General features: G+C 54.4%; 2 protein-coding genes across 4 annotated transcripts; one reads left to right on the top strand and one right to left on the bottom strand.

Moving 5' to 3' along the window:
• Nucleotides 1-816: 816 nt before the first annotated feature.
• Nucleotides 817-2480, bottom strand: LOC137483990 (uncharacterized). The gene is made up of 2 exons (XM_068207494.1): nucleotides 2345-2480; nucleotides 817-1668 (listed from the first exon to the last, which is right to left on the bottom strand). The coding sequence occupies exon 2, from the start codon at nucleotides 1616-1618 to the stop codon at nucleotides 869-871; it is 750 nt and encodes a 249-aa protein (XP_068063595.1). The 5' UTR covers nucleotides 1619-1668; nucleotides 2345-2480; the 3' UTR covers nucleotides 817-868.
• On the top strand, nucleotides 2429-17678 carry MYBL2 (MYB proto-oncogene like 2). 3 transcript variants are annotated; one of them, XM_068207493.1, is made up of 15 exons: nucleotides 2429-2513; nucleotides 4859-4952; nucleotides 6068-6139; nucleotides 6524-6616; nucleotides 8220-8440; nucleotides 8599-8755; nucleotides 9497-9766; nucleotides 10957-11346; nucleotides 12830-12969; nucleotides 13246-13345; nucleotides 13934-14047; nucleotides 14567-14683; nucleotides 14827-14973; nucleotides 15323-15365; nucleotides 16933-17678. In XM_068207493.1, exons 3-15 carry the CDS (start codon nucleotides 6083-6085, stop codon nucleotides 17079-17081), a joined length of 1998 nt encoding a protein of 665 aa, XP_068063594.1. In that variant the 5' UTR covers nucleotides 2429-2513; nucleotides 4859-4952; nucleotides 6068-6082; the 3' UTR covers nucleotides 17082-17678. The 3 variants fall into 3 exon arrangements, with proteins under 3 accessions (XP_068063594.1, XP_068063592.1, XP_068063593.1); XM_068207491.1 differs by lacking the exon at nucleotides 2429-2513 and adding an exon at nucleotides 3221-3405; XM_068207492.1 differs by lacking the exons at nucleotides 2429-2513; nucleotides 15323-15365 and adding an exon at nucleotides 3221-3405.
• The last annotated feature ends 1211 nt before the right edge of the window (nucleotides 17679-18889 follow it).

Below are 18889 nucleotides of genomic sequence, written 5' to 3'. Positions count from 1 at the left end.
TGCATATGGGTGGAGTGAGATCTAACAGGAAAGTGTGAAAAATCTCTAATGGAGGGTGCGATGGCCTGGGCTCCTTTCCTTCCCTCGGAGCAGGGTTTGGACGTGACAAAGGAAATCGTCCCTGCGCGGTGGCCGGCGCTGGATTGCCGCGGCCAGGACGAGCAGTGGCAGCCTGCATGAGGCAGGCGGGTGGCAGGCCGGCTGTGCCCGGGAGCCGCTCCCCGCTGCCAGGCTGTGCTTTCCCGGGGCGCCAGGAGAGGGATCCGCAGCCCCGGGCGCGCCTCCGCCCGCGCTCCCGGCGGGCAGCGCCGGCCCCGCAGCCACGGCCCCGGGGCTGCAGCCGCGTCCCGCGGCCCCTTCTCCGCCGGGACCCGCGGCCCCTTCTCCGCCGGGACCCGCCCCGACCCCTCCGCCAGGTAACGGGGGCGGGCGGGGCGGGGCCGGGGCACGGCCAGCTCGGAGGATCCTGCCCCGGGCGGTGCCGGAGGGGGCTGCGCCCTGTGGGGCTGTACCGGCGGCCGGCTCTGGGTGTTCAGGGGGCTCAGCTTCAGGCCGGGAGGGCAGCGAGAGTCAGAGACCACCAGTAGAGACGCATTTATATCTTTATTGTGCTAATACAAAAGAGAGCGATGGGGAAGGAGGAGGAACCAGCAAGGCTGCGGCTCTCGGGGGTGCCATCACCAGCATAAACATCCCCCACCACCAGTGCCGACTCGGCCACCCCAGGTGGGCAGATGGACCTTGTCACCAGCTGCTGCCACCACCACTGCAGCCGCTGGCTCCGTCTTCCGTGCTGCAGCGTGGATCCGTGCCCCTCGCAGGAGCGGGCAGGCACCCAGCAGCTCCAGCTGGAGCCAGGGCAGCAGCATCACAGAGCCTGCTGCAGAAACACAGGGACAGCGTCAGGGTCACTCAGCTGGGTCTCCTGGGAGGCAGACCTGTGGATCAGCGTGGAGTGCTTCTTGAAGGCACCAGGCCAAGCCAGAGGAATCACCACAGGGGTCTCCAGGGATGATGTGTCTAGTTTGGAGCATCCCAGTAAGCACAGCTCCTCAGTGCTGACATCGAGGGATGTGCTGGTATCCATAAAGGATTTTATCGCCGAGATGTCCCACCTGGGTGCTGGCACTTTCCCAAGGGCTGAGATGTCACCAACCAGCTCAGAGCTCTTGAAGAGCAGGCTCTCCAGCGGTTTGGAGTGCTTGTCTTTATTGCAAGGTGTCGAGGTGTTCTGTGATGCCACATTCATCAGGCAGCCATCTCTGCTGGGGTACTCACAGGGCAAACCAGACAGCTCAAAGGTGGCCTGGCCATGGTGGGTCTTGCAGGAGCAGACAAGACTGAGGTCAGAGATGCCCTGGGTCAGGCTGTGCGGCTCAGGCTTCACACAGCTGCTCAGAGACTCCGCCTGCTTGACAACACCCAGAGAACTCCCACTTGCTGTGTTGTCCAAGTCCACGGGAAGCTCCCAGGTGTCATGTTTGGGAGCACTGCTAGAGTCCATGTAATAGCTCACAACAGGAGAATAGCTATGGCTGGAGGAGCTGGCCAAGAACCCATTTTCCAGGATTTCCTTTCTGGTCACAATGCTGGTACTGTGCCTCTGGGTGGACAGCATGGTGCAGAATCCAGCAGCTGTCCAGCTTACAGACAGAGATCAGGATGAGCCTGTCAGGATAAACCTGTTACTGTTCACTACATTCACCAATGGATTACAGACTTACAGTAACAGGACAACTCTTGGCAAAATCCTGTCTTAGTCTTGCAGGATATGGAGCAGGTTCCAGGACATGCAGGAGGGCATCCAGCCTGTCACACTCTTTTAGAGTAAAACAGCTCCACCACAGCCTGTTAGTTGCTCAGAGGTCATAGAGGAATCTCCCTGAAGCTGTATTTGTTTGACCTCAGCCTGTATATCACTAGTCTTAGCTTTGTACAGGGGATAGAGGTATTTTATCCTCACTCCTGAAGTCAGAGGGCCACTCACCCCAGCTAGAATTGAGTCCCTCTGAGAAGAAGGCACCAAAACCAGGCTCTGGCTAGCATGGGAGAGGTTGAGGGGCAGCTCTCATCTTACTTTTAGTCCTATACATGATAACCCTGACCTCCAGCTCAGCCAGGAGCTGACTTCCAGCTCCTTCCTGAGGGACTAGGGCAGGCCAGGGAAGGGGATAGCTGTACACCAAACCCAGCTTTACACTGAATGCATGATAAACAGCATCTGAATTTACTGTAAAGGGGCTATACAGTCAGTCTAGAGGGAAAGCCTTCTTTAAGAGACTAAAACTGTCTTCTTTTAGCAAATAAGAAATAAAGGAAGGAATAAGAAAACAATAAATAGTACCTTCAGCTCCTGTGAAGACCCTTTGATGTTCCTGACCCCTTTCTACCCGTGTTACTTTCAGCAGTTTTATAGTTCTGGTAATCAATTAACAGGCTGATTTCCTAATTAAGCTAGTTTGGGAGAGGGAGGGGCTTCTGTTTGCCTCTTTTTAAGCACAGGGGCAGTAAAGGTGGGCCATGGCTGATTAATAGAGGTACTCTGAGGTCTGAGTTGTGTTTGTCCTGTCAATAAACCTTGGTAAGGCTTTGCTTTGTTTTAAGTCTTGCCTGGTGTTTTGTGAGCTGTTGATTAGGAATATCCATGTGTACAGACCTTTCATTGATGATATAGACAGTATACACTGGGATATTTGGGCAATGCTCTCAGGTACAGGGTTGAGCTGTTGTGGCTGTCATGGGCAGAGCCATGATTTGGACTTTGATGATCTTTGCGGGGTCCCTTCCAGCCTGGAATATTCTCTGATTCTGTAACATTTGTGATGTTCCTGCCAGGTGCCTGGGGCTGCTGCAGCTGGGGGGGGGCTCAGGTCAGTGTGAGGGGGCCCAAAGGTAGAAATGAGGGGGTCCCAGGTTGGGGGGTGTGAATGGAGGGCATCCTGGACTGGTGTTGGTGGTGGTCCCAGTGGTTTCAGGTGGATGAGAGGGTCCTGGGAGTCCCGGGCCCATGGGGACATGGATGCAGAGGTGCAGAGGATAGAAAGGAGTAGTCATGGGTCAGTGTAGGGCAGGGTGAGGGAGTGTCCTGGGGCAGTGGGGGGGATCCCCGTGGTTTGGGGCTGGTACAGGGGTGGATGCAGAGGGATCCTAGGGTCGGTGCTGAGCTGGATGGGGAGGTCGTGGGGGGCCCAGGTCGGTGTGGGCGTGGGTGAGGAGGTTCCTGGCAGGGGCTCGCATGGATGCAGGGCTGGATGCGGTGGGTCTCGGACCAGCGCGGGGTCAGTGGAGGGGTGGATGTGGGGGGTCCTGGATCGGGTGCTGTGTTGGGTGTGGGGCGTCTCGGCAGTCCCAGTTCGGTGCGGGGCTCGTGGGGCTGGATGCGGGGATCCCGCAGGATGTGCCGAGGTACATGGGAGTCTGGATACGGGTGTCCCGCGTCGGTGTCCCGGGTGGATGTGGGGTGTCCCGACCCGGTGCGGGGGTGGATACGGTGTCCCAGGTCGGTGTGAGGATGTCCCGGCTCGGTGTCGGGGTGGATGCGGTGTCCCAGGTCGGTGTGAGGATGTCCCGGGTCGGTGTCGGGGTGGATGCGGTGTGTCCCAGGTCGGTGTGAGGATGTCCCGGCTCGGTGCGGGGGTGCATGCGCTGTGTCCCCGGTCGGTGCAGGGGTGGATGCGCTGTGTCCCCGGTCGGTGCAGGGGTGGATGCGCTGTGTCCCCGGTCGGTGCAGGGGTGGATGCCGTGTCCCCGGTCGCTGCAGGGGTGGATGCGCTGTGTCCCCGGTCGGTGCAGGGGTGGATGCGCTGTGTCCCCGGTCGGTGCAGGGGTGGATGCGCTGTGTCCCCGGTCGGTGCAGGGGTGGATGCGGTGTGTCCCCGGTCGGTGCAGGGGTGGATGCGGTGTGTCCCGGCTCGGTGCAGGGATGGATGCCGTGTCCCCGGTCGGTGCAGGGGTGGATGCGCTGTGTCCCCGGTCGGTGCAGGGGTGGGTGCGGTGTGTCCCGGCTCGGTGCAGGGGTGGATGCCGTGTCCCCGGTCGCTGCAGGGGTGGAGGCCGTGTCCCCGGTCGCTGCGGGCTCCCTGAGGGCGCCGGGGGCGGGGCGGGCGGGCGCCCTCCCGCGCGCGCCTCTTTGTGCGGGCGGGAGGCGCGGCGCGCATGCGCGGCCCGGCCCCGCGCGGGGGGGGCGCCGTTGGCGCGAGATAGGAAAGCGCCGCCAGCGCCGCCGCTCCCGGCCCTCAGCCCCGGCCCTCAGCCCCGGCCCGGCCCGACATGGCTCGCCGCCCCCGCGGGTGAGTGCCGGCCCCGCCGTGCCGCGGCTCCCCGCGCCGCGGCTCCCCGCTCCCCGCCGCCCCGCTCCCCGCCGCGGGAGCCTCCTCCCGGCGGCCCCGTTCCCGCTCGCCGGCCGGACAGCGCGATGCGGGATGCAGGGCGGCGGCCCCGCGGTGCCCGCGCTGGGACATTGCCCCGGCTCTGCCCGGCCCGGAGCGGGGGGCGAGCGGCAGCCCTGCGGCCGCTCCCGCACCGCTCCCGCACCGCTCCCCGCGCCCCTTTGCGCCGGCGATCCGGGAGCTGCTGAGCTGTGCCTGGGTGCCCAGACGCAAAGTCCACCCCGAGGGACAGAAGTGGAAGGGAATGCAAAGAAACGCTCTTTCCCCTGCTCTGGGCAGAATTAAACTTGCCAGCTGGCGCCTAAAGTTGAGGATCTCCTTTCAGCCTGGGGTGTGTGGGTGGTGTCGGTGAGGTTGGGGCTCGCTGCTGGAAGGGGGCGATCTGGGGCTCTGCTCTGTATGGTGGAGGCTGGTTCCTCTCCTGCATTTTTATCAGGTAGAAAGGATAATCTTCCTTTGCTCACCCCTAGTGAGGACCAAGATGAGCCGCATTACCAGGATACCGATTTGGATGTGCCAGAGCAGCGGGATGGCAGGTGCAAAGTCAAGTGGACACCAGAAGAGGTGAGTGAGAGCCTGACAATTGCCGAGAGAGGTGCTTTGGTATGGTGCCTCTGACACGGCACCCTGGGCTTGGGTCAATCCACCCCAGTCCTCACCTGCTGGCCACAATCTCACCTCCTCCTGTCTTGCTGCTGGAGAGGACCTTGTGTCATTTCCACTGAGCTCAGGCCTGAATGAGGTTCAGGGGAGTTTGAAGTGTAGCCTGAAGAGCAAGAGCTCAAACATTTTTAACGTAAGCCTGTGAGTACGGGGCGAAACACCACTGCCTGCAGCGCTCCTGTGAGCACAGAGGGTTTCAGATGATGGCTGAGGCCTCCAATGAGCTGAAATGTGCAGTGGAAATGTACTCCTTCTTCTGGAGCAAAAGCAGGGAGCATTGACACTTGGGATCATGGCTTAGTCATCTTGGCTAAGAGCCTGAAGTTAACTGGGATATTCACCTCCTTCCTCCCAGTTTCACTATCAGTTTTGTGCAGTGTGAAAACTACAGCTGGGGTCAGAACACCAAGTAAGGTGGTCTTTGTGCAGGGATCAAAGCCTCGGGCTCATGTTGGGCAGGGAATAATCTCACTATTTAGCTCTCCAGAGCTCACAGACAAGGATGTCTCTAACAGGCTTTCTGTGAGCTGTAGGAGTTTGCATACCCAGGCTACAGCAGGGATCACAAAAGAGATGCTGTAGAGCCCTGTAGCACCGAAAGACAGAAGAGCACTGGGCAGGTGGTGATAAACTTCAATCTGTCAGCTTTCCTGGCCAGACAAAACCAGTGGCTGGGCTGGGAGATGGACTGTCTGGTCAGGAGTGTTCTGAGGCTGGGTAAACAGGCCCTTGGCGACAGGGTTTGAACTAGACTGTAGAGGAACAGAGCTGAGCTCTTGTTTTGTACTCAATGTATGAGCTTGTCTTAGTGCAGAGCTCAGAACCAGTCTGCTCTGGTTGGGCTCCATGTACTGGAGGGCTGCTGAGCACTGGTGTGAGCTGCCTTCCTCCCCTGAGCACACAATGCCAACAAAACCTTGACAGTTCAAAACATCTAACTTGTTCTTTTACTATCATCAGCCCTGTGGTGTTTGTTGCCTCAGTGTATCTGAAAGTGGATGTTTTGTCCTTTGCAGGATGAGCAGCTGAAGATGTTAGTGAGCCATTATGGGCAGAATGACTGGAAGTTCCTGGCCAGCCACTTTCCTGTAAGTGACCCCGTGCCCAGCTGGGAATCCCAGTGTTTGCATGTTGCTGCTTCTCCTTGTGCTGGTTCCCTGTGTCTGTGCAGAGGAACTCTCTGCTCTGACTTCATAGCTCCAAGCCGTGAAATGGGACTGCTTCAAGGCAGGGAGACCTTCTTGCATAGAGGGCTTTCCATGGTGAGTCTGTTGGAGTTGGGGTGAGGAATTGAGGTTCCTGTCCCTGTGTCCAGTGCCCTGGGCCCAGGATCTCCATATGTGTTCTTTATGTGCTTCTGCAGGTGTTCTGTTTGACAGACTGTGTGTATGGGGACTGCTGTCAGTTTTGGGGGGTTTTGGGCCTCAGGAGCCTCTGGTCTAACACAAGGCTGTTGCCATTGCTGTTCCCAGAACCGCAGTGACCAGCAGTGTCAGTACCGCTGGCTGAGAGTGTTGAATCCAGACCTGGTTAAGGGCCCGTGGACCAAAGAGGAGGATCAAAAGGTAAGTCAGGGCTGAGAGGATCAGAGTGTTGGACTGCCTCTGTCTGCAGAGAGGGTGGAGATGTCAGACCCATCCTCAGGTGTTGTGAACTGTGTGTAATTGTCCTCCCTGGTGGGTACCTGTGAGAGCAGCTCTGTCTGCCCTGCCCTGAGCAGCCCAGGCAGTCATGGTTGGGATGTGATCTAGGCCTCTCCAGGTAAACACCTTCCCCCTTTCACACAGTGCTGCTACAGTAGGCTGCCAAGGGAGAGAGCTGAAAAGGGAATTAATTCATCTGCCTGCTGGCAGGTCTCCACCTGGCCTGGCCAGGTTGGATCTAAGAGAAAATAAAACTGGCATTTCCTGTGCCACAGTAGGCAGGCTGGAGTGGATGTCTGAGGTTGGCTGGGTGAATCATGACTTCTGTGAGCCTGTTTCTCTGCTGATTCCAGAGTCAGCCAAGAGGGGCTGGCTCAGACAGACTCATCATCTTGATGTACTTCAGAGAAGTTGGAGTGAAATCCAGATTTTACCAAGGTTTTCTAGTCCAGAACATCCTAATTTGGCAGATTCTCTGTAACACTCCTGCTCCCTGACTCTTTCCCTTTTGGTCCTATTACATTTTGTCAAGCCCTAAGGAAGCTTCTCTTATGTCGTTCCCTCTTCTTACAGCAGAGCAGTTGTTGCCTGCTTTCCCCTTCCCTTTGCATCATCCTGACTCTGCCAGCCTAGCTATCCTGGCCAGGCTAGGCTCCAGCTCTCTCCTCATTGCTTTGGCCCAGCTCCTTGGCCTCAGTTTGGCATCTTTGGTCCAGTTTTCTGTGCTTGAAAGGCAAGAGTCTGCAGCAGGGACATTTGTTACATGAGCATCACTTCTACCTGTACCTTTCAGCTCAGCACACCTGGCCAGGGTAGAAATCTTCGAGAACTCTTCAGCCAGGATTTTGGTGGCTGAACATTGCAGATTTTTTCATCCTGACTGCCCTGGATATTTTAGGAACCCAGAATGGATTCAGTGCCCAGAAGAATTTGTGTTGGGGCTCTGGCAGAAGTGACAAAGCGCTGGGTGGAGGGTAAGAGGCAAAGTGGATGGTTCTGAAGTGAATTTGGACCTCTCCCTTTGTGTCCTGGTGCTGTCAGGGCATGGAGCTGCAGCCCTGTCTGTCCTGGGTGTACCACACTGTTAAAGGGAGCAGCAGGCCAGTGCAGAGCTGATGGGGACAGTTCTCACACAGCCAGCTCCTTGGAAGTAGGGAGGGCAGAGGAGCCTTGGAGCAGGTGGGACTTGGCCCTTGCTCAGAAATGAGAATGTGTTTCTGCATCTGGGCACCTGCCGGTTTCCACCCCATCTTCTGTCAGGGGTCATCTGCATTCACAGGTGCCCTGTGGCAAAATGTCTGCATGGAAACAGCCTCCTACAGAAATTTGGCAGAATCATTGCTCTTGTGAGGGTTGGAACACCTGATAGCCCTGCTGGCTCCCTCCAGCTTGTCCTCCAAAGGGGCCTTCCTTTGTTTGCCCTTACCTGGTCCCAGGAGGGGCGAAGAGCAAAGCCTGAAGATGACTGCACTGACCTTCCCCTCCTTTTTTCCATTTCCTTATTTCCCTCCCACTCTCTCCAAAGGTAATTGAACTGGTTAAAAAATATGGCACCAAACAGTGGACCCTGATAGCCAAGCACCTGAAAGGGCGGTTAGGGAAGCAGTGCCGGGAACGCTGGCACAACCACCTGAACCCTGAGGTGAAGAAGTCCTCGTGGACAGAGGAGGAGGATCGCATCATATTTGAGGCCCACAAGGTCCTGGGGAACCGTTGGGCAGAGATTGCCAAGCTGCTGCCTGGGAGGTAGGACCCCTTTGCTCACTGCTGCCTTCCCTGCTGGGTGGCCCGTGGAGATCTGTGTGTTAGGCTCTTGGGATGGGGCTGGGGAGTGTGTTGGAGCTGCTAGCTGTGCTTTAAAGCTGCTGTAAGTGATGGTTTGTTCCCTTCTGCTCCCTCTGCAGGACCGACAATGCTGTGAAGAATCACTGGAATTCCACCATCAAGAGGAAAGTGGACACGGGAGGTTTCCTCAATGAAACCAAGGAGTCCAAGTCTCTGTACTTCCTCGTGGAGCTGGATAACAAGGAGAGGCAAAGTCAGACGACAGCTGAGAGCCAGGTACTGCACTTGCAGCAGGCAGCTGGGTCAGTCCCCTGTCCTGCTAATGCATTCTGGAGCTCTTCATCCGCCCTTCTGCTGCCTCCCGCTGCCTTTTCCACAGCCTGGTGTCTGCATAAACAGTCTGTGCCTTCCCCAGCCTCCCAGATCTCTCCCTCCGGGAGCTAGAGGTGTTGTGGGAGTCTGAGTGTGTTATCCAGGCAGAGGACAGCAGTCTGCTAGACCTGTTACCTTGCTAATCACAACATCAAGTCTGTCTTGGACACTGAATATTCTTTTGGCTTCATTGTGCTGTTGTTGGTGGGAGGAGGAGGCTGCTCCAGACAGTGTGTGTGTGGGAGCAGGGTGAAGAGATACTGTGTTCCTTTCCTCTATAAAAGGAAGCAGGGAAGTCCACCCAGTGATTGTTTTCATGAAGAAATCATGTGGTTTTTGAAGGCAGGCTCCTGGTAAATAGGGCACATAGAAGTAGTGCTACATGCTCAGCCTAAGTACAACTTTCTCCTGGGACACTGTTCAGTGAAATCTTGAATTAGAGTCCTGTGCTCGTTATGTTGCATGCACTTCTTCTGTAGTGTATGGGACAGAGCACTGAGGGAGAATGGGCATGTGAAACAAACCCAGCAGCGGGTAGGAGAGTGGGCAAAGCTGAACATGTCCAGGTGCTCTCTGTCCCCAGGACCTGACACTGCTCCCTTGCTCTCTGCTGATACCTGGCCTTTCTTTATTGCATGTGCCAAGAACGTCCTGCCGAACTGGCCAGTGGATATCTCTGAAATAAAGGAAGAAGATGTCAGTGATGAGGAAGTGACGGGTGTTCAGGAGCTGCCCTTGGAGCTGCCAGCTGCAGGAGTGGCAGAACAGAACGTGGAGGGGACCCTAGATGATGCAGTGCCCGAGGATGGCGCTTCGTTGGTGGAATCACCATACAAATGGGTTGTTGAAGCTGCCAACTATTTGTACCCAGCTTGTGCCCCAGCCCTCAGTGAAGCTCTGGACATGATTGAATCTGTAAGTAACAGACCCCCCCAGCTACTGTGTTATCCTCACTCTTTTTGAGTGAACTTACTGGATCCCCTTGATCATCAGCCTGAGGAGGACTGGGTCTGTCATTGCCTTGCAGCCTCCCCCTGTTTCTCTTCCAGGGCTGGATTAGACCCTTCAGCTCTGCTAGTATTGCTGTGGGCTTGTAGCTTTTCCTAGCTGGATGTCCTTGTGCAAGGGCTCTGCCTGTGTGGGAGGCTGTAAGTGCTGGCAAACTGATTTCAAGCCCTTCTTTGTCAGCCAGAGTGTCCCTGGCTCTCTTTTTTGTAATGGTTCAGGCCCATGCTCACTGGCTGTCCTTTCTGTCCTGTCATGGGGTGGGACAGGACAGGACAGACTGGGAGTAAGCCAAGCCCGTTGTACTATGCAGGACAGACCCCTTCATGCTGGCATGATTGCCACCCACCATTTGCTTTCAGTGGAGGGGGCTTCACTGAAATTAGTTATTTTCAGCCAGTCAAGCAGTGCTGAGGTCCCCTGGCTGTCAGAGGCATGCCAGGGTGGGAGGCTGGATAAAATCAACAGGGCACTTGGCTGCCATCAGAGGGAAGTTGCCTCTGCAGCCCCCAGCCAGCCTGAGGCATGAAGGAGTCACTCTGTATAACAAGATGGTGTGCCTGAGGCTGAGCAGCCCATCTGTGGGCCCTTGGGGGCCTGCTTTTGTGGTGCTGGGTGTTGCTGGGGTGGAGCTGTGAAGCAGCTCATTTCTGAACTGGTCTGGTTAGTTTTAATCTGCTTTCAGCAGTGCAGGTTACACCAGAGCCCCATGCCCAGCTGTACAGGTGTGCCCCAGACTGTGGGCTGCTCTTGGGTGATAGTTGCTTCCTTCAGTGCTTGTCCCCAGCCCTCTGCCCAGCTGGTTATTTTGTCCCCTCTCTGAGGGGGTGCAGCTGTGCTGTGAACCAAACAGGGAAACCAGCCTTGCATAAATAGAAAAACCTGCCCTGTGCACAAGCAACAGCTCTCAGCTGGGTGAGCCCTGCTCTGGCTCCAGCTGTGCCCGTGGCAGAGGAGAGCAGGGCTTGAGCTGTCCCTGGCCAGGCTCCTTCCAAAGCTTGGTGCCATCTCACACCCCCACTTATTTCACCTTCCAGTTCACCAGTCTGTCTGCTCAGCTGCCACCCTGGGCTGCTGCTGACACTTTCCCTTGTGTGCAGGACCCAGATGGGTGGTGTGACCTGACCCAGTTTGACCTGCCCGAGGAGCCCTTGGCTGGCGGCAGCAGCAGCTGCAGCACCAGCCCGGCCAGACCAGCGCCCGGTGAGGCGGCCCTGGCGCTGCCCAACGTCACCGAGTACCGCCTGGATGGCCACACCATCTCTGACCTGAGCAGGAGCAGCAAGGGAGAGCTCATCCCCATCTCCCCACACGCTGAGGGCAGCTTTGGCACCCCGCCCTCGGTGCTGAAGAGGCAGAAGAAAAGGAAGATATCCCTCTCGCCTGTCACGGAGAACGTCACCAGCACCAGCATGTCCTTCCTGGACTCCTGCAACAGCATGACGCCCAAGGGCACTCCTGTAAAGACACTGCCCTTCTCTCCATCTCAGGTATCTTCTTGCCCTAATGTCATGTATTCTCATCAGCTCTGCCAGCTTTGTGCTCCTCCTGCCTTGAATGAGGCCATGCCAGTGTGCAGAGCATGTTCCTGCACTAAAAGAAGGCTCAGAGTTGGTTTCTGGCACTGCTTCTCTTCAGCGCTGCCCTTCCTGTGGGAGCAGCAGCCTGTGCCTCCATCTGGGAGTGAGCGCAGTTTTAAGAAAGCACAGCTACCCTGTGTGTGGGGCAGGCCACATCGTGAGGAAGGAGCCCCATCTGCATACCAAGGTGTGATGGAGAGCACACTGCTGCTGTCCCTGGGGCATTGCTGTCTCCCGGGCATTGCTGCCCCAGCTGTGGGCAGCAGAGTGGCACCAGTGAAAACTTGCTTTCCCTGTTTGCAGTTCAGTCACACAGACAGGCTGGGCAGCAAACACCTTGTGCAGATCTTCCTGCTGTGCCTATGGAAATGCTTCTGGCCTTGTCTTTGTTGCAAAAGGGGCTCAGGATCTTTCAGCCTTTGCTGTGACTCCCACAGTGTCCTCACACATGGTCTCCAACACATGTCACCTTGAAGAACTGTGGTGGTCAGACCCAGAGTGACACCAGAGTGTCTCATGTGAAGTGGTGGAGTTGTGTCTATAAATCAAAATAAAGGCTGCTGCATTCTCCAGCACAGTTCCCACTGCAGCTGTGTTGTCCAGACACTCCCCAGCTGTGCCTTCCAGGCTTTTATTTCTGCTGTTTCTGCAGCAGAAAATGTGGGAGAGGCATCACAGGAGAGTCCAAAATGCAGGTTCAGGTGGACTTGAATGAAAGCCCAGCAAGAAGAAGAAATGAGAGTAGGTCCCATAATATCCCATAGTGTAAAGCTCTGCAGAGTGTAAAAGGCAGGAATGTCTGGAGTGAGTCTGAGAAGACAAAAGTGCATGCCCTGTCTCAAGCTGAGCTTCAGCCATCAGTGAATGTCACAAACACAGTTTTTCTCTTCTAAGAGGCTCTTGGGTACAAACACTATTCCTTATGGGAGCAGAGCAGTCACTTACTGGCTGCTGGGAAGTGAAACCCTAGAAGAGCTAACACAGCTTGTTGTTTTCTCATCGTTTAAGCTGAGGACAGCTCAGTGCAAGACCTGTTATGTACACTTTGTGTTACACTGACTTCCCTCATGTTTGCCAACCTGAGGTTGGAATAAACTGGGTGAGCTGAGGTTACCAGTGCAAGGAGAGACTTCTCTTCCACTCTGTAGCTGGTAGCTCTGATCGTTGTATCAGCTCATCCCTTATGGGAAGTGAATAAGCTTTATAGGTGTGAGACATCTCTTGGCAGCTTTTGTGTGTGTGTACAGAACTGAGTCTGTGACCCACCCTGGTTTGGGAGGGCTGTTTCTACTTCAGGGTTTCCCTCATATTTAGGAAAAAGTAATGGCTTGTGCTGCAATGCTTGGCTGCTTGAGACTGAGTGTTTTCAATTTTTCTTTCCTGTGCTGTGCAGTTCTTGAACTTCTGGAGCAAACAGGATACACTAGAACTGGAGAACCCTTCCCTGACCTCCACGCCTGTGTGCAGTCAGAAGGTGATTGTCACCACCCCACTGCACAGGGACAAGACCCCTCTGCTCCAGAAGAACTTAGCGTAAGTCCTCCCTTTTCCACACAGGAGTCTGGTCCAGTTCAGACATAGCTCTCAGTACTTGTCATGGCATTACTGAGAGAGGGGCAAGTCAGGCTGGGAATTTCCTTAAATCACTGTTTTCCCCCCAAAACCAGCTCTTCTCTGAGCTGCAGGGAGTGAGTGTCCAAGCTGACTGGGGATACAGCCAAGTGACTTCTGTTGTGCTCAGCTGCTGGGTGGTTTGTGGCCTTGTGTGGGTTACAGCCTAATTCCTTGTCTTCCCCACTCTGCTTCCAGGTTTGTCACACCAGATCAGACATATGTGGTGGACAACACACCTCACACTCCCACGCCTTTCAAAAATGCCCTGGAGAAATATGGACCAATTAGACCTCTGGTAATTATTGGGCAGGGCTGTGCCTTGTGGGGCTGATGAATGCAAATGAGACACAGGGTTGGGGAGGTTGGGGCAGGGGTGTGAGCAAACTCTTATCTGTGCTAGAACAAAGGGCAGTTTGGTAGTGCCAGGCTGAGAGGGGAAGGGTGAAGGGGACATTGTCACAGTAATCATTTAATTGTAAAGAGCTGCAGGATTTTTAAATCCTCTGTAAACCAGCTAAAAATGCCAAAAAGCTGCCCTTGAATCAGGCTGCAGTGCTTGGCCACTGATGACCTTGAGAAGCAGGGAAATGATCTGCCTAGGCCTCCCTGAGGAGCTGGATCTCCCAGGCCTTCTATGCACACCAGTCTCCTGATGGCACACTGGGGTTCAGCTGATAAGTCCCTGCACCTGGAGATCCTGTAAATCCATCAGGCTAGCAGAAAACTTGTCGTATCTTCTCCAGCTGGGAAGCAAATAGGTTTTTGTGTTTGTCCTCCCACTGTGGGCTCTCCTGACCTCATTGTCCCTTGAGGGAAATCCTTGTAAGCCTGCCCAACATGGAGAATTTGACTGCCTTGTGCTCTCTCTGCCTTTCCACCCCAGCCCCAGACTCCTCACCTGGAAGAAGACTTGAAGGAGGTGCTCCGAAGTGAAGCTGGCATCGAACTCATCATAGAGGATGATATGAAGCCTGAGAAACAGAAGAGGAAACAAGGGGTGAGCTGGCTGTGCATCCCCTACCAGCTGCTAAGCTGCCCTGTGCTCTTGAGGAGTGTTTTGGATGGTTTTAGTCATCCTGCTATTGATGCCAAAATGTTTTTAGCCCTGTGGCTGCTCTCTTTTAATCAGCAAGAAGTGCCTGAGGTTAAGGCCTGTTTAAAGTACTGCCAGGAGTGTCCTGGTTTATGCTGAGCTCAGGGCTTGTTGGCACACTTGGAACACCTGGGGCAAGTTGGGCTCTCAGAAGGCTGTGGGATGGCATGAAAAGTCTCAGTTTCCTGGTGGCCTTCCCTTCCTACTAAAAGCTCCTCCTCTAAACTGGTGGCTTGAGGTGACAGGAGGGGGGACACTGGAAGCTGCTGTGCCCTTTGGTGGGGAAGACTACACACATCTTCTTCCTGAGGTGCTGGTGTCATGCAGAACTGGGGTGCTGTGGCCTTGGTGTGCACCTGGGCCCTCAGGGTGTCACTTTGCAGGGTGGATTCTTGGTGACACTGGTGTCCCTCCATTCCCCAGCTGCGCAGGAGCCCCATCAAGAAGGTCCGGAAGTCTCTGGCGCTGGACATTGTGGATGAAGACATGACACAAAACCTGCCTGCCCTCCCCAAGACTGTGTGTTTCAAAAGAACCCAGGTGAGGGGCTGTGTGCTCAGAGCAGGCTCTGCTCTGAAAACACTCTGCAGAGCAACAGTAGCAGCCTGGAGCTGCCTTTTGAATAGTGAATGTGGATGAAGGGCTGGATTTATTGTTTCCTTACACTTTTTCTCTTGGTGCAGCCTGTGAATTTCCTGTCAAGGTCCCTGAACCTGTCCTCCTCGAGCAGAAAGAATGACAGTGGTTTGCTCAACAGAGCCTTCGTGCAAGTTCAGCCAGAGAAAATGTCCTACAGGAAAATGCCAAGCCATTTCAGGCCACCAGCACCGGTAAGCCCTGCAGCAGCCACTGCTCTCCCAGGTAGGAGTTCATGTGGCAGAGCAGCCCTTGTCCCTTGAGGAGTGAGGGATGGAGCTCTGAATTGCTGCACAGGCATCCCTGCACTGTCAGGGCTGTCTTTACACCAAGGCTGGGAGATGCTGAGCCAGAGGTGTAATTTTATGTTCCTCAAAGCCACAGCTGTGGCCTGCTTGATATGTTTGGCCCTGGATTTCCTCATGGGAATTCTCACCCAGAAAAGAATTTGGGTGACTATTCTGGCAGTAAAATAAACCTTCTTTTTTCCAGTGGGCACTCCTTGAGTGGACAGCAGCAAGCTCATCTTTTTTTGCTTTTCAGGGCAGAGCAACTCTGAAGTGCTGTGTAAAGGTTAAACAGGAAGGTATTTCCCACCACTGTGTTTTTTAGGGTGTTTCTGGGTAGTGGGAAAGGCTGTGTGCCTTAGGCAGCATAGGCTGGCTTTATCCTGCTTGATCATTACCCCATGGCACAGAGCTCCAGCTGGCAGTGTGGCACCTTGTACCTCGTGCTGAGGTTGGTGCTGTTACAGCAGCTCTGTTCCTCACCTCTGCACAGTTGGAGCTGGGTTCTGTTGGAGTCACAGCAGCCTACAAATGCCCTCTGGGGCATAAACAGATCTCTCTACAATCTGCACCACTCTCAGGCAGGATGCATTCTTGGAGAGGTATCCCTATTTGCTGGGCTTAGACAAAGTCTAAGTGTAGCTTAGGCATGGGGATTTGGACCATAATTTTGTAGGTATTTGCTTGGATTGAGTCACTTGAGGTCTCTGGTAGCTTCAGTGGGGATGGAAACATGACCTGTCCTAGTTGGGGGGTTAAACTGCAGCTGGGGGCTCCTGTGATGGTGTTTTCCCATCCCAGGAAGGTGCAGGGTTATCCTCAGGAAACTGCACTGAGGGGGGATCTGTCCCTGCATTAGAGCTGTCTTGTGGAACCTGTTTCTTCTGACAAATAAATACCCCTCAGCCAGAGTGATTCCTTCTCCTTCCCAAAATAAACCCTTCTTAAACACTTCCATTTCTCCTCCTGTCCTGGCCAGGGCTGTGTTGCTCTGTGAGCTAATAGCTCTGTATAAATAAACTTTGGGGGTGACAGGGAGGCAGCTGGTGTGGTGACAGAGTACAGGTGTGCAGTGAAATCCCACTGCCAGCAGGGCAGTCTGTGCTGCTGCTGGCCTCTGGGGATTTATTGTGCTGCTCTGGTGCTGCTGGCAGGCAGTTTTTTATTGAGGAAGCTCATCCAGCTCTGGGCTAAGCCTCAGTGGGCCCAAAGCCATGCTGTGGCTGTGTGGGATGTTCCTGTTGTGGCCAACACTGGAGCCCTGGTTCCCTGCAGTGGGTATTTCCAGTTCAGGGCACTCCCTGTCTCCTGGCATTTACCAGAGGATCCTCAGGGGCTTTCCTGGAGTGCAGAAACACCTGAAGCACTCCTGGGTTGTGGCTCCCTCTTTGTGCTGTGGGATCCTACTGAAACTGAAGGCACCAGATTGCTGTTAAGGATGGCATTTGATCAAAACAGACCCGGGCCCCAGCAGCTCCTGTAGGAGTTGAACTGCTTGGCAATAAACTCCAAAGCTGTGCTTGAATTCCTTCTATCATTCTGGAATATCTTTCAGAATGTGTGAGTTTTAATAGGTTTGTGCTTTGGGGTTTTTGTCTCGAGGCAAATGGAAAGCCCTGAAAGGGACTGTCTTGAAATGGAGCCCTCACCTGGGAACCTGCTGACCCTAAACCCCAGAAATTACCACCTCAGCTGTGAGGAGTAACTGGTGGTGGGCAAGTTCCTCCTGGTTGTGAGATGGGCTCTGAAGTTTTATTTCCCTCGTTAATTTTGTTTATTTTTTGCAATCTTTTAGAACAGGATGTCACAGGATATTTGTCCTTGCCCTTGACTTTGTGGTACACGTCCTTTCTCTTCCCTCTGCAGATGACCAGGGCTTGGAAAGCAGTGGCCTGTGGTGGAACTCGGGACCAACTCTTCATGCAGGAGAAAGCTCGACAGTTTCTGGGCACGTTGAAACAGAGTCACACATCAAGGACCTTAATCTTATCATGAAGGATTGTTCTGCTTTCTAATCTTATTTTTTAAAACTTTTTAATAAGTGGAGGGGGAACCACAGGAAAAAATATCTTCTGCCAGGCCTCGTATATGGGACTGGATTTTTTTTTCCCTTCAGTTCCCAGGTAGATCTACATTGTAATACATTGGGCTAACTGCTGGCTAGTGTGTGGAATGCAAGCTTTGGGATAATTATGGAAAGGCAAACAAGGGTGGCTTGGAGAGCTGACAGCAAGACCTCTCTCTGCAAGAGGTGACAGCAAGACCTGAGCTCTGGAGAGGTGGAAGCAGCAGCTGTGTTCCACCTTGGAGCAGCACGTGCAGCAGGTGCTGGAGACCAGCCTCATAGCATCCCTGAATTCCTGCTGCTGCTCTGGTACCTCAGCAATGGCTTTGTGAAGGTTCCTGCATGCCTTGAATCTCCCTCCTTGCTTTCCCCAGGGGATGGAGTGTCTCCCTGGGCTGGAGAAGGAGGAGGGAGGGGTGTGGTGCTGTGGGGTGACTTGTGTCTGGAGCCCCTTGCTCCCTGTGGGGCTGCTTTGTCCTGCCATGGCTCCGGCAGGGGCCTCTCCCCATGACTGTGCTCCCTCTTCCAATAAATGATGGTGCTCACATCCCTTGGACTCTGCCTCTGCCTCACAGCGCTGGGGGAAGGCAGCAAAGTGCTGGTTTTTGTGTGGGCTCTTTGCTCTCCTGGCAAATTGTTGAATTCCTGTTGGCTTCTCAACAGGGAGGAGAAGGGAGGTTCCCCCCCCCCCCACAACACACTCTTAGTAGTATCATCAGCTGTTCCAGAGTTTTGGCTGTGGGCAGGTGCCACGCTGTGTTTGAGTCAGGGAGGTTGGGATGCCTGCAGGGGTGCAGGGGTGATGAGGCTAGAGAAGAGCAGCAGGAGTGTTGATGTAGCAGAGCCTTTCTGTTGCCCTTTGGAGGCTGAAGTTGCACCATGTAGCTATTCCAGTGTGGGAACAGTAGCACTGGCCTGGTTTGAGGTAGCCAAGGATGGAATGTGGTGATCTTAGTAACATATTAACTTTGCAATTGGAAAGGTGTTGGGAAAACTGCAGAGCAGCTAGACCGAACAAGGAAGAGCTTTTTGGGTGAGCTGTGATGTGCTTTCCTTTGCCAAAGCCAGCCTGGCAGCTCTGCCTCTGGCTGGGGCTGCGCATACAGCAAAGATGTGTCCACCCCCGTGTGGAAAACCAGAGCTGGGCTATACAAATCTCATTTCAGGTTGTGCCTTATGCTGGAAATAGAGTAAAAAAATCCTTACTGACAAACTTGTTAATAAAACCTTGGGTCCTGGGAAATGAGGGAGGTTTAGAAACCCTGCTCATTTTTCATTTTTACAAGCTCAGGGCCAGAGCAAATCCATGAAGTAATTTTTATTTCTGTTTCTCGGTGTTGCAGTGTTTGCTTTGGAAAGACAGCTGGGACCACTTGTCTGAAAGCCTGCCTTTAGCTGCTCCCATTCTGGTGTTATTTGAAGAAAAATCGTTGTAAACCCATCCCTCTCTGCTTGGGCTTTGGCGAGCTCGGCTCTTCCTGCACTGGGTGACTGTAGAAACCCAAGCCTGGAATTGCAATTCCTGGAGCTGACACGAGCTGGGAGCTCTGAGCAGGCAGGGAGGATAAATCAGGCTGTGAGCCTGGCACCCCTGTTTGAGAGCTGCCCCCAAATTAAAGGAGGATGAGACAGAATAAACTGCTTCTCTGAGGCTGTACATCCAGGCTGTGCAGGCTGCCTTGCATTCCAGAACGTCTATGGAGAAAGCTCATGGGGCAGAAAAATACCAAGGTCTGGCATAGTTGATGAGTAAAAAAG

The sequence above is a fragment of the Anomalospiza imberbis genome, chromosome 17 (assembly GCF_031753505.1).
Source record: "Anomalospiza imberbis isolate Cuckoo-Finch-1a 21T00152 chromosome 17, ASM3175350v1, whole genome shotgun sequence".
NCBI classification, from domain to species: Eukaryota; Metazoa; Chordata; class Aves; order Passeriformes; family Viduidae; genus Anomalospiza; species Anomalospiza imberbis.
This window is presented reverse-complemented; position numbering and strand designations above follow the sequence as displayed.